This window comes from Montipora foliosa, chromosome 4, assembly GCF_036669935.1.
Source record: "Montipora foliosa isolate CH-2021 chromosome 4, ASM3666993v2, whole genome shotgun sequence".
In the NCBI taxonomy this organism is placed as follows: domain Eukaryota; kingdom Metazoa; phylum Cnidaria; class Anthozoa; order Scleractinia; family Acroporidae; genus Montipora; species Montipora foliosa.
Window position 1 is genome coordinate 24,939,004 of NC_090872.1, and position 12,500 is coordinate 24,951,503.

At 39.6% G+C, this 12,500-nt stretch overlaps 1 protein-coding gene across 3 annotated transcripts in view; it reads right to left on the reverse strand.

The window, feature by feature from the left end:
• Positions 1-12,500, reverse strand: part of LOC138000404 (voltage-dependent calcium channel subunit alpha-2/delta-1-like) — a 58,380-nt gene that overhangs the window by 27,033 nt on the left and 18,847 nt on the right. For all 3 annotated transcript variants that reach the window (XR_011123123.1, XM_068846789.1, XM_068846788.1), the window contains exons 13-25: positions 11,848-11,943; positions 11,222-11,290; positions 10,570-10,677; positions 9,619-9,693; positions 7,520-7,606; positions 6,403-6,504; positions 6,099-6,160; positions 5,592-5,659; positions 5,089-5,146; positions 3,709-3,794; positions 1,734-1,821; positions 1,045-1,101; positions 232-341 (exon numbers count right to left, since the gene is read on the reverse strand). Coding sequence is in view for 2 of the 3 variants with exons in the window: in XM_068846789.1 (XP_068702890.1) it covers positions 232-341; positions 1,045-1,101; positions 1,734-1,821; positions 3,709-3,794; positions 5,089-5,146; positions 5,592-5,659; positions 6,099-6,160; positions 6,403-6,504; positions 7,520-7,606; positions 9,619-9,693; positions 10,570-10,677; positions 11,222-11,290; positions 11,848-11,943 (1,066 nt within the window). In the remaining variant the exon portion in view is untranslated. The remainder of the gene's footprint in view (positions 1-231; positions 342-1,044; positions 1,102-1,733; positions 1,822-3,708; positions 3,795-5,088; positions 5,147-5,591; positions 5,660-6,098; positions 6,161-6,402; positions 6,505-7,519; positions 7,607-9,618; positions 9,694-10,569; positions 10,678-11,221; positions 11,291-11,847; positions 11,944-12,500) is intronic.

The following is a 12,500-nucleotide window of genomic DNA, read 5'->3' on the forward strand; positions in this document are numbered from 1 at the left end:
CATGACCCTGCGATCTGCTCTGCCAACTCAGCTATCAAGCCCACTGGGAGCTGGTCACTAGTTAGCTCGAACTCCACGATGATTTCCAGCTCTCCTGTACTTCAATTTCCACAATTAAAATATAAGAACATTTCATGTATTCACATCAATGAAAAAAAAAGATCTTTACTTTACTTAAATTCTCTCGTTCATGGACCTTAACGTCCCCAAATATATATCATACCTACACACCTGATTTGTAAGGCGACGTATACACAATAGAATCATGGGGAATTTGTGAACCAAACACTCTTCCAAAGTAGTCGCCTTGCGAAGCAGTACTGGACTTATCCCGTGACACACTAGTAAAGGCAGTCAAACCGTAAGAATAGTTGCCACAAAGGAGTTAAAATAATTTCTCTTAGATGTGCTTGTTTCCACGAGCTAAGAAAGGCAAACTTGATTGAAGTAGCTTCGCGGTTTGATTGCTTAATTCAAATTGATCGTTAATTTATTTCCCGATTGGCCAAGACAGCTCTTGAAGTTTCAAATCACTCGATCGGAAATTGCTACAAACTATAGTAGTTTACTCATACTGTCACGGTCTGTCTTTTCGTAATTCAGAGCAACCTTAAGAACGATGTCGCCGTGAATTTGCCGTGATATCCCGTGAGTTCGCGTGAAACGGGAAACGGGAAACGGCAGGCTGCTGCTTGGCATACGAGCATTAAATTTCTCTCATTATAACTTGTCTTGGTCCTTTGAGAAGTTGCTCAATACCTGGAGCCAACAGATAAGATATGGGCTACTATTAATATTATTAATTACTTAATTTTATAACATTGATACCATTAATTATTTAATAATTAATAGTAGTAATATTACGCGTCTTCCATTCTTAGCAACACGCAAATCTCAGTTGTTTGATGCTAATTTACTCTATTGTCAAACAAATACAAAATGAAGAAACAGCACTAAGCATCTGCATCGATATGACTTTTCATTTGCTTAGCCGTGCTTCTTCTTTGCCTATTTTCTTTTTATCTCAAGACACTTCACACCAACCTTCGAGTTAGCCCCCAAAAGCTCCTCAGAAATATCTGTTTTATGCCAATGGCATCCCTACAAGAGTTAATATCGTAAAAACAAGACCTTATTTTATAAACACCATTGAAATACCAAGTGAGCTTTCGCGCGAAAACATCATATCTTCGCACGTGAAAGGATCGCTGTTACTATGGTTACATTTTAAAATCGGGCCTTTCGATGCCGTTCGTGATATGATTTCGTATTTTATTGGGGTTTATATAATAAATAGAATATTGCATGGCCGCTTGAAGATACGAAATTTCTCTTATCGTGTTGAAAATTATTTCACTCGTTCGCTGCGCTCACTCGTCAAATATTTTTCAACACTTGAAGAGAAATTTTGTATCTCCGCGAGGCCACGAAATATCCTTTGTATAAGAAATCACAGAAGTCCTGTCAAGTATGGGAGTGTTTCTTCTAATTCTAATTGTGTGATCTGCAAAGGGCACAGTCAGTCCATCAATGGAGATGTGAAATTGCAAATGCAAGTATAATTAAAATAATAATTAAGTGCAAGTATTAAAAAAGTGCCCGGGCTCAGCATTATAATAGAGAAAGCCTTTTTAAAACCGAACACTAATTGCTCTTCAGTGATTTGGTTAGTCTCTTGGTTAGATAACGAGTCCCTTAATTTGGTTACGTAACAAGTTCCAAGATCGACTTACACTGACTTAGGAAAATTCCGGAGTTTCGAAATATTTGATGTCGCGGTTACATCTCCCAGCAGACCATTCAGCAAATCCGAATTGGTACCTGCAATGAAAGAGAAATATTGAATTAGCCTCCTAAATAAAACTCACAACATTTGGACACACCTTCTATGCGGTCAGCTTTGTCGACACTTATTCTCGTAGATCTTGCACAATTCGAAACTGACCTATTACTGAGTTGCCATGGCAATCCAGTCAAAATATGAGTTCAATTTCTCCGTTTTTTTCGTGTCGAGTTAAGTCTTTCCTGTCACTCCCCTGCTAAGTATTGTCTTTGTGCGTATAGTCTTCTGTGCCTATTTTTGGTAGGTTTCAAGAGATAGTAGAAATGCGTAGATTTTATCCGGTGGACAAGGTAGAACATTTAATTGACCTGCAATGGCGTCGAAGTCATTGCAACGCGAATGGCGTTTTAGTGGATCTTTAAACAAAATATACCCTTATGGAGCCCAAGAATGAAACGTCAATGGGATAAGTAAGACAGGCGATGAAAAATAAATATCTGGAACCGTAAAAGCGACGAGTAATGGACTTCGACAAAAACTGCATCTTTCGTCAGTCGAGCCGTATCAAAGTGACCTGTATTTCTAATATTTTACTAACTGTGATGTCAAGCACAACACTGAAACGAAACGGTAAATTCTCCGGTAACTTTTTCCGGTTGGATATGGGATTAACATACTTAGAGAAGGAATCGAACACCTTGAGTGGATCTGCGATCTCTGTTTTCTGGCTATTTACATTTGTTTGTACTCAACTCTGCAAATTTGACTAATTGTTGTTAGTCTAGAATTATTTGAAAGAAAGAAGGCTTGTTGTTCATTTTTTTGCTTCGTTATTCAAGGAAAGGGTTTTTTAGTAAAGGGTTTGATCCTGAACACTGGTGGAAAAATTATTTAGTTGCGTGTGGTTTGTGACACGGAGTGTGTTGCTTGTTTGCACGCACGAGATGAAATAGGAAGGTTTTTTTTCTTCCCTCTAATAGCAAATATGGTGTTTGTTTCATTAAAAGTTTTGGCTGTAAATGGTTTTTGTGAAAATTTTCAGTCTTTGTGGATTGATTGTGTTCGAACTTAACTAATTTGCGTATGTGAGTCGATGTTTGATATGCGAGTTGTTTTCATTAACATGACAAGGATTTTTAACCATTTTGTATTTCAAGTGCTTTTTCTTGCAAATGATTAATAGGTAGCCATAGTTTTACACGTCGGAAAATATTTGTTAGTCATTCTAGTGTAAAATGAAGTTTATTTGGAAAGCCAACAAGATTTCTTCAACTGGTTCCTGCATGGTTAACCTAATTTATTGGTACGACTTACTAGTACGAAGATTGTTAACATTACTCATTTAACACGAAGATTTTTCAACAATATATCGCTTTAATCTACCCCGTGATTTTGCAATAATTTAGGTTCACGTGTTCGCAAGTTTGTCTTTGCATCTCATAGCTGTTAAGATTTTCAGTTACAAACTCTGTTTTGATTGGCCACTCAACTTCATTGTGTAAATAGTTAACCCTGAAGTCAAAATAGATACGTTTCGTTTCTGCGGAAACGAAACAAAGAAAGTAGTGTCTCGTTTCCGGACTGAGCAGCTCTGGGGATGATCAGAAATATGCGCTTTCGAGCTCAACCCCCTTGACTGTTTTGTTCATTGTAGGAGTTGCCAGGAGTACCGATTGCATGGATTCCAAGGATTTTTTCTTTTTTTCGATTTTTTTATTTTCGGCATTACTCCTGGGAAAAATCCAGTTTCAGCTCCTTCAATACCACCCAACTCAGTGCCCTCTGTTTTTGCGCAACATTTACCACAGGCAACCCAGTTGAGACTCATGGTGCGTCTACTTTAAATACAAACTCGATCGAAAACCGCTCTATCTATGTTTTCTACGTTTTAAACTGGGTCTGTTGCTTCCATTGTTGTTACTTACACAGTGATTTATCTCTAGCTTTCGTTTCCTCGATCAGCTGATCCAAAGGACTCGAATCAGACATCACTGTATTATTGCAGTAAGGCCTGTAAAAATAGTAGAGTGGAGTTAAAAGCAAACATTAATGTGAAACTAAGACCTATTTATTCCCAAAAAATCTGCTGTTTTTAGCGTATTTAAGATAGGAATGGGACAAATTTGTGGAGGATTTGACACTGAGACTCGTGCATGGACATACCTAAATTACCAGTGCTATCTTACGGATCCCCACCAAACAATGCTGAGATAGACTGGCTTGTTCACCTTTCTTCCTCAAAATATTCATTTTGGGGGGTTATTTGCATTAAAACAATCATGGATATCCATTTCACTGAAGCATGCCGGATACAGTCCTAAGAGTAAATAACTTGTCCAAAGATAGAAGTAACCCTGGACAATTTGAGTACTTGTCTCTTATGGCTCCAACAGGATTCGAACCCACGACCTCCGCGATGCCACCGGGTGCAGTGCTCTACCAACCAAGCCATGAAGCCTGGACACGGTTGGGAGTTGATCAACTTGTCGGGTTCACGTGGTTAGGGCGCTTGCCTTGAGATCCGGAGATCCCGGGTTCAAGACCCGCTCTGACCACTCGCTGAATTTGTTCCTGGTAGTCCCTAGTTCAACTTCCCAGCTGCACTTGTAAATAGCCAACTGGTTTGTCTCCGGCCAGTTGGGATTCTTAACAGTTGTTGTTGTTGTGTTCTGTTGTTTCGTTGATTGTTTCATTGGCCTTGGAAAGCCCCTATGAGGAGCGGTCAATTAAGTATGCATTGTATTGTATTGTAAAAGATATATAAATTGAAGTGATCCTCGTACTTTAAGCAATTTTCTCTTCTAGGCACCTGGGGACGGTTCCTGAAAGGTGTAATAACCCTATTCCAGGGATTTATAAATGTGCCTGGAATAAGGTACATTTAACCCTGCAACAGAGTTATTACACCTTTCAGGAACCCGGCCCTGGGACCCGTTTCTCGAAAGTCCCGAAACTTTTCGGGCCATTTTCGGGTGTCACAATTCCCTTTTTATTTCAAGAACGGAAAGGAATTAAGTCGTCAAACTTCACAGACGTGTTTCTTTTAGTTAGCTTGAAAACATGTTAAAAGATCGGCTTTCCAAAGCAAGCAGCTGGCATTTTCACAAATGGCTTTTCGGGCCCGAAAAGGTTTCGGGAGTTTCGAGAAACGGGCCCCAGCTGGAAAATTCAAGCGCCCTCACGGGATTCGAACCCATGCCCTCTGCGGTGCCGGTGCAATGCTCTGCCAACTGAGATGTATATGAAGCTCCCAATCGTGTTGGTAGAGCATTGCACCGACAACATTATTATCTGGACGAACTTACCATCTCTCAACTGCAATATTTTGTTTGTCCTCCTTCAACAACTGGTTATATAGTTCACCTAACAAAATATATGATAGCCTTCTGATTGTTGAAAGCCTTTACAAAAGCTCGGGTATTTTAACCAGAAAGGTCTACGTTAATCCGCGAACCCTACCGCGTTATAAGCAAAAACAGGTTGTTCCTTGAAGACTCGCGCAAATGGAAAATTCGGTTACACTCTGGACGACCGCGTTAATTTGGACAATTCGCCCAAACTTAATGAGAAAATCCAAACATTTAAGAGACGTTAAATTCTCAAGGAACACAAATGGAACAAGCATGTTCCTTTCGCACATCAGGCCTGAAAATTTCTGACAACCTTTTCAAACTTTGTTAAACGGTTTCCCGGGTGAGCAGATACCATTAACACGTCTCCATCTCCAGTGTAGTTTTTGTAAATGGTGAACTCATTCCTATGTTTCTATCTGCAAGTGATGATACGTAAAAACGTACAGTATGCTTACTTATAACTTTCTCCAGTGTCATTCCTGTCGTATACTTGTATCCAAGCTGAGGAGTAGCCATCGCAATACTGTATAAGTAAAAGACCAACACGAATACAGTGAATAACGCAGACTGGGTTTTATTTTACGGATATCCCGTGTGCTTAATGGAAAGCTGGTTTTTGGTCGCAAAAACTCGACCCATGCAAGTCAAACTGCGTTCGCATCAGTTTCACGCCAATCAGGAAGATACACGTCAGCTGTTTAAAACACTCTTTGATTGGCTTGAAATCAATTGGGAACGCGCGGTAGTTTGGGTCGAGTTTGTGCAACAGGAATCGTTCCACTGGGCACACAAACCCAGAATTTTCGATCGAATCAGAGCTTCAACAAAGTCTTACAAGTCTTCCAATAAGAAAAAGCGGGTAAAATGTATCACGGTTTGGTTTAACTGAGAACAGTCAGATGTAAAAGTCATCAAAGAAAGCAAAGGAAAGCACACTTTTAGGAATAAAGGGATACAGCTACCTGAACGGTGTTCCTTCCAGCCCATCATAATAGTAGTTCATGGTCTGTTTCTTCACACGGAGCTAAAAATGAAGATTGCCAAGCATTAAATGAAATCAGCAAACCCCTGCCTTGCATCATGTCTGACAGTTTTCCCTTTGTAACCATGGCTAATGTCTTGGAAGCAAAGTTTCTGGGCCACGGAAAGAACACAAAACATCAAATTTCGGGCGATCCTTACGATAAAAAGTCGAAAAAAGTTCAATAAGCCTTGTCTCATCTTACAGCAAGATATTATTTAAAACTGAAAAGCTGTATGTCAAACCTCATCAACAGATAACTCATAAACTTCAAATGTTTGACTGCCAGGGCCTCTGCCGTAAGGTTGCTCAGTCACACGAATGGTATCGATCATGGCTTTTCTCAGCTGTGAAACGACAATCGAAAATTAAAGTTAATGTCGCTTTTTCTTGAGTCCCGGGGTGGGGATTTATTTGCAGTGGCATTATCTCAGGATAGTAGCGTTCAGTCTTGTCTCATGGAGAAGACTGTGCGCTCCCCTTTGAAAAGGGAAGATTTTGCAGAATCAATACAGCAGACTTGCCATGACAAAACAATTTGGCTATTTGCTGTACCTTTTTTTACTGCTAATGTATCCTTTACATTACATTACATTACATCACAAAAGGGCTGGGAAATTAATGGTTCATCTACTTTGTATGGAAGATGACACATCTGATCAATTAGCTTTCTATAACGTGTGCCAGGGGTATGAAATTGAACGAAGAATAAGAAATATATGTGGTAGTCCTCGAAGAGAGGGAAGAGGGGTGTGCATGGTAAAAGATGGAATTAAACCATACATCACGCATACGGAGGTGCAGGGCAGGCGCAGTATGAGAGCACTCGCCACCCGGCCCCCCACCAATGTGGCCCGAGTTCGATCCCCAGACTCGGCGTCATATGTGGGTTGAGTTTGTTGGTTCTCCACTCTGCTCCGAGAGGTTTTTCTCCGGGTACTCCGGTTTTCCCCTCTCCTCAAAAAAAACCAATATTTGATTTTATTTGCGTTAATTTGTTGATTTCAGTTTACAGTGTCCCCTGTTATTGCTCCAGCGCTAGAAAACTAGACACTAAGATAAAGTTCTTTTCCTTTCCATTATGTCTGCTGTCTCTCTTGTTCTGATGAATGACACTGAAATGTTGTTACTCATCAGCAACAAAATCCAAGACGTGTTACAGTATTTCTATGTCACCAACCAAGATGTGAGAGTGCACGTGTACATCATGGTGTAAGATGATAAATTTACAATTTTCTCCAGTTACTTAACGATACTCGCTCCATCGAATACACCATCCATGCTCAATCTTGACAGATTTTTAACATTCACACTCTTAAGCAACTCTGACCGATTGTGAAACATTTCATTCCATGGCTTTACCTCTTCAATTTTAGAATCATTCTGTGTTGATTCAGTCGATTCGACATCTACCAGATCAACACCAGGGGGATCTTGCAAATAGCCATACTGAAAATGAAAAGAAAGAAAAGCACTATCAAACAACTGTTACAATTTTTAAAATTTGCACTCAGTTATAGCTAGTTAGAGCGGTTTTCAATTGAGTGTCGAAAGTAATTAGCTAATTACTTTGGTTTTGCATCTACTTCACTCAGTGATTGGTTCAAAGTTTTCGCGCCACTTTTTCAACCAATCAGAAGTGAAACCAAAACCAATTGTGGCTCGCGCGTGCATATTTTCCCGCCTTTTGTGTCGGCTACGTGTAATTACTTCGAGTTTTGATTGGCTTACTGGATTGTTTCCGTCCTTTTTGATTGGTTAAAGTAATTACTATGGTTTTGGTTTTACGACACTCAATTGAAAACTGCTCTATGAGCGGGCAAATAGCTTCAACATTTGCTTCGGCATCCGTTCGATTTTGTTGGACGATGTCAGTGACTGCTACTGGGGTGAGCGGACGGTTTCAACACCGTCATCAAGATTTGATTCAACAAAGCTTGACGAGAGGCCTGGTATTTAGTCCCAGGCTGCAGTAGCGGTTTTTAACTACGTACACGGACTTGTTACTATGGATACGGATATGGATACGTCATTGACAGACCTATTAGTGCGCACGCTCATATCCAACAATGTTGAACTGAGACACGGGGCAGTGTCTTCAACTTCACTCAACACTCGCTATAACAAAAGAAATTTTCAATGGTCGTTGAAGCAAAGTTTAAACGCTTTTAAACTCATTCAACATCAATTTAGCATCAATCATTTGAACATCAATGTTCAACAAAGTCGAACAGATGTTGACGAAAACTGTTGAAGTCTTTTGTCCAGGCCTTTTCTTTAGCAATGACGGAAGGAAACGACGAAGAAGGGTCCGAATTGAAAATACATTTAACGTCAAAAACATGTGATAAAATAATGCTTAACATTGTACAAGTTCTGGAAAAAACTAAATTGGCTCCGAAACTGGCTAAAAGAGCTGATTGCCTACAGTCATTGTTAAGTCAGATAAAAAGATGCTGAAAACTTTTAAATTGGGCATTAGCTGAATAAAACGTGGGAATAAGTTGATCACAAAGTTTGTCATGTATAGAGGCAGTTTTCAGTACTTATGGTAGGCCAAAAACTGTAAACAATTCAAATTTGCCCTTCCACTTTCTCAAAATTCAGAACAGCATTGCTTCAAAAACTAACCACTTCCTCGTACTTCCAAGCAGTGTCTACTAACTTCCGAATATTTGTCTCCAGCAATGCGTTAATGAAAGTGTTGGGCTGTGCAGCGAACATAATCTGCATGACACATATCACATGTAAAATGGTACACAACCCATTGTTGATTCACAATGGAGGGCTTGGTGTTTCTGGGTTGGAGGTCCTGATCTAATTACTTCCAAACAAAAACTGGCAGTGTAGTTGGGCTCACCTTAAGCCTAACATCTCGCACCTGTCGCGGAACTGCGTTACCTTATCTTTAAAAGGGAGACTAACTCTAACCGTGTTGTCGGAAGTGTTGCTTTCTGCTGTGCTAATGGGAGTATTCCTAAGAAAATCAACAATTGTCGAATGTACAGACTGCTGGGATGATCGGTCGAGACGTGAATTAAAACGTAATTTGGTGAGTTATACATAAACGGCTTCTGTAGTACAGGATAAAACAAGCGCGCAAAAAACACTGTTTTCAGTAAAGACTTTCGATACCGGTTATCCGTGAATGTGAGCGTGTAAGTGTAAGGAAGGCTTGAAAATTTCAATACCGCACCGCGCTGTTCCGCGTCGAAACGCACCGCACCGTACTTATAATGAACTATAAGGTTTAGCGCAAAGAGGAAGACAGACTGATGAAGGCAGAAGAAGACATTGAAAATAATGGAAAGGCATAAGATAAAACTATTTCCTAAGAAAATCTGAGGACGGCCGGGGACAGATGAGGAAAGTTGCTTGACAACTTTCATGAGACATACTATGGGATAGGTGTAATGGTATACATGTAGTTTCTTTATGATCAAAAGTCGTATGGAACATACCACAGTTTTCAATCTTGGGTGAAACATGACCATTCCATTGTTATCAATTGCAAACATATAACCACCAGGACCCACCTGAAAGAAAGTAATTTCCATGTCTTTCAGTATTGTATCACTTACAAGTTTGCAATTGGGGAAACACATACAAAGTCATGTTCATGTTTAATGACAACCATTCCGCAGAATCTCATCTTCAACGAAAACCAGCAAACTGCCTTTCTGTCTGTCAGTATTAGCCTGCAAGCAGGCTCTTTTGTAAGTGTCGCCCCAATCCTCTCGCGGCTACAAAAGAGCGTGCTCGCAGGCTAGTCAGTATCAACAGCATCAAGTTTTTTACCAAAAGAGCAAAACATGCTGATTGGTCGATCTTTTCGGAGCCAAACATTCATGAAAAGTCATGCAATAAGTTCCACTTGACTCATGAAAACTCTGCCATTATTTCCGTTGCTTTTTCAGCGTCTGATTGCTCCATAACCTTCTATCTGGTGACTCACGTCAGTTTGCGAATAATTTACCTCTTAGGGCCGATTTACACGATACGCTTTTGTCGCATGCGACAAGCTCACGACAGGCCTACGACATGACTTACGATTGTCGCAGCGTTTTAAAACATGTTTTAAAATGCTACATTTTTTCTGACGTACACAACAATCGTAAATCATGTCGTGGGCTTGTCGTAAGCCGTTGTCGCATGCGACAAAGTCGTACCGTGTAAATAGGCCCTTAGAATTCACCGGAACACCTGCAGCTGGAATAGTTTCAGCTCAACTTTGGAAAGTTGTTCAATGATGGGACCCAATATGCAGTTTGGTTCCTTCGCAGTTGAAGATAAGATTCCACAGAATTATGAAAAGTGCAGCAAATGGTTTTGATATATTATTCCACTTTAAGAGTCTTTGGGAAAAAACCTAGGAAACTCAATTTAGATGTATACATATACTCTTCACTAACCAACGGGTGTAATATTAGATTTTGAAGATAATGCAGAGGCACATCTGTTCCCATGACTCCGAGGAAATGATCTTTCGTTCTCTCTTCATCTTTCATTCCATCTTTAGACTGATCATAAACAAAATGGGTGATAAGAAACATGATGCTTTGTTAGAATCCTCAAAGAGAGTGACATGTAAAGCAATAAAAGGGGGACTAACGAGTTATGGACAGAGAGACAAGGATGGAATCTTATCTTTGTAGACAAGGATATCACTAAGATACAAAGCAAGGTGGCTCACTAAGGAATACTGATAAGGAGACAAGAAATCTTAAAAGGGCATTAAAACTTTCATGGTTCGACTGAATTTCAGGCAGTAAAAAGGTCATTCAGCCGGTTCAATCCGCTAACTGCCAGAGCTTAGCAACATCACTGACTCTTGGTTAAAGAATCGAGTGGGAAAGCACAGCAGCTTGTACTGTACATTGGTTTCAAGAGATATACAAAACAGCACAAAAAAAATAGTATAGACTGAGAGGAATAACAAGAAGAATTTAAAATCCACTCTTCCACCAAAGTCTTACTACTACAGCCAATAAATGGTGTACATTCAACAAACAAAAAGAATACTGATTACAAGCATTGCAATTTACTGACTGTTTTAAAACTTACACTACAGTTAGAGGAGCCTTGCATCCGATGAAAGACAGGTAGAGTGGCAGTGATTATCATACCCAACCCCTGAAAAAAATTAACAATACATGTATCAGACAAGCTCAAGTATTTTTTTCAGATGGTCAGTAATTTAACAACAAGAGAAAATTAGTGCAGTCGACGCTTGCTCGAGTGTGGGACATTCCCAGTACTCTGCGTAATTATCTGGGAACTGGGATTTTAAAACAATCCTACTTTTCAGCTCATTAACTAGATTAGAATGCAGCAACATATCTGATCCCAGCAACTCACTTTATAATTAAAGGTCCACCCCCAATTTGCTAACACTTGGCTATGTGCTGTTAGTCATATATCAGCGATATGTCACAAGGTACACTATGCACAAGTGTCAGGCATTAAAGGCAACTGGGCTAATCTCTACCAAAACTTTGGGTAACCAGTTGCCATTGCCTTGCAGTGAGTTCATAAAAGTTAAAAAGCAAAAGTGTCCCTCCATGATAGATAAGGATGATCAAACAATATTATTGGTGGCCTTGGTGAACTAAAGAAACTGTCCTCAGGGATTAGTAAAATAAAATACAAGTATAATACTGTGATGACAAAATACTGATAAATTAACTAACCAAGGCATCCCTATATACAGTTGTCCATACTGCATGGTCAGTTGTATTTGCTTTAGGGGCCATAGCCATAGGTCTTGTAAGCACACGGATGTAATCCTGCAAAATGAGAGGATCACTTTCAATAGAAGTATATCCTCACTGAATTAAAAAAAAATACTACTACAAGGAAGACAATGGGTCGGATGCTCAAGACTTCCTGACAGAGACAATTCACTTTCCGTGACAGCCAACATCTAGATGAATACTGCCACCATAGCTACAAAATCCAGCAAATCTAGCCATACTGTACAAGAACCACACAAGACAGGCTTCACTCATAACAGGAACTGTGAAAAGGAACAAGACGTAGCTAAAGGAAAATACCTCTTATTCATTATGAGTTTTAACATAAGTCAAAAGTCTCTTTTTGTCCTCCTGTACTGTTACTATCATAATGATGATAGTGCTCTTCAATCTACAAGTACACTGTACATGTACTTGGATCAAAATGAACATTATTAATTCAGCCTTCAAAAATCATTGTAAATAAATTCTCAATTTTATTTACTTCTAACAGCAAATTATTTGAATTTCTCCCACGAGATGATGACACAAGGGACCAATGAATAACTGTTATTTACTAAACTCATTAATAATTCATGTAGCCTGAAAAA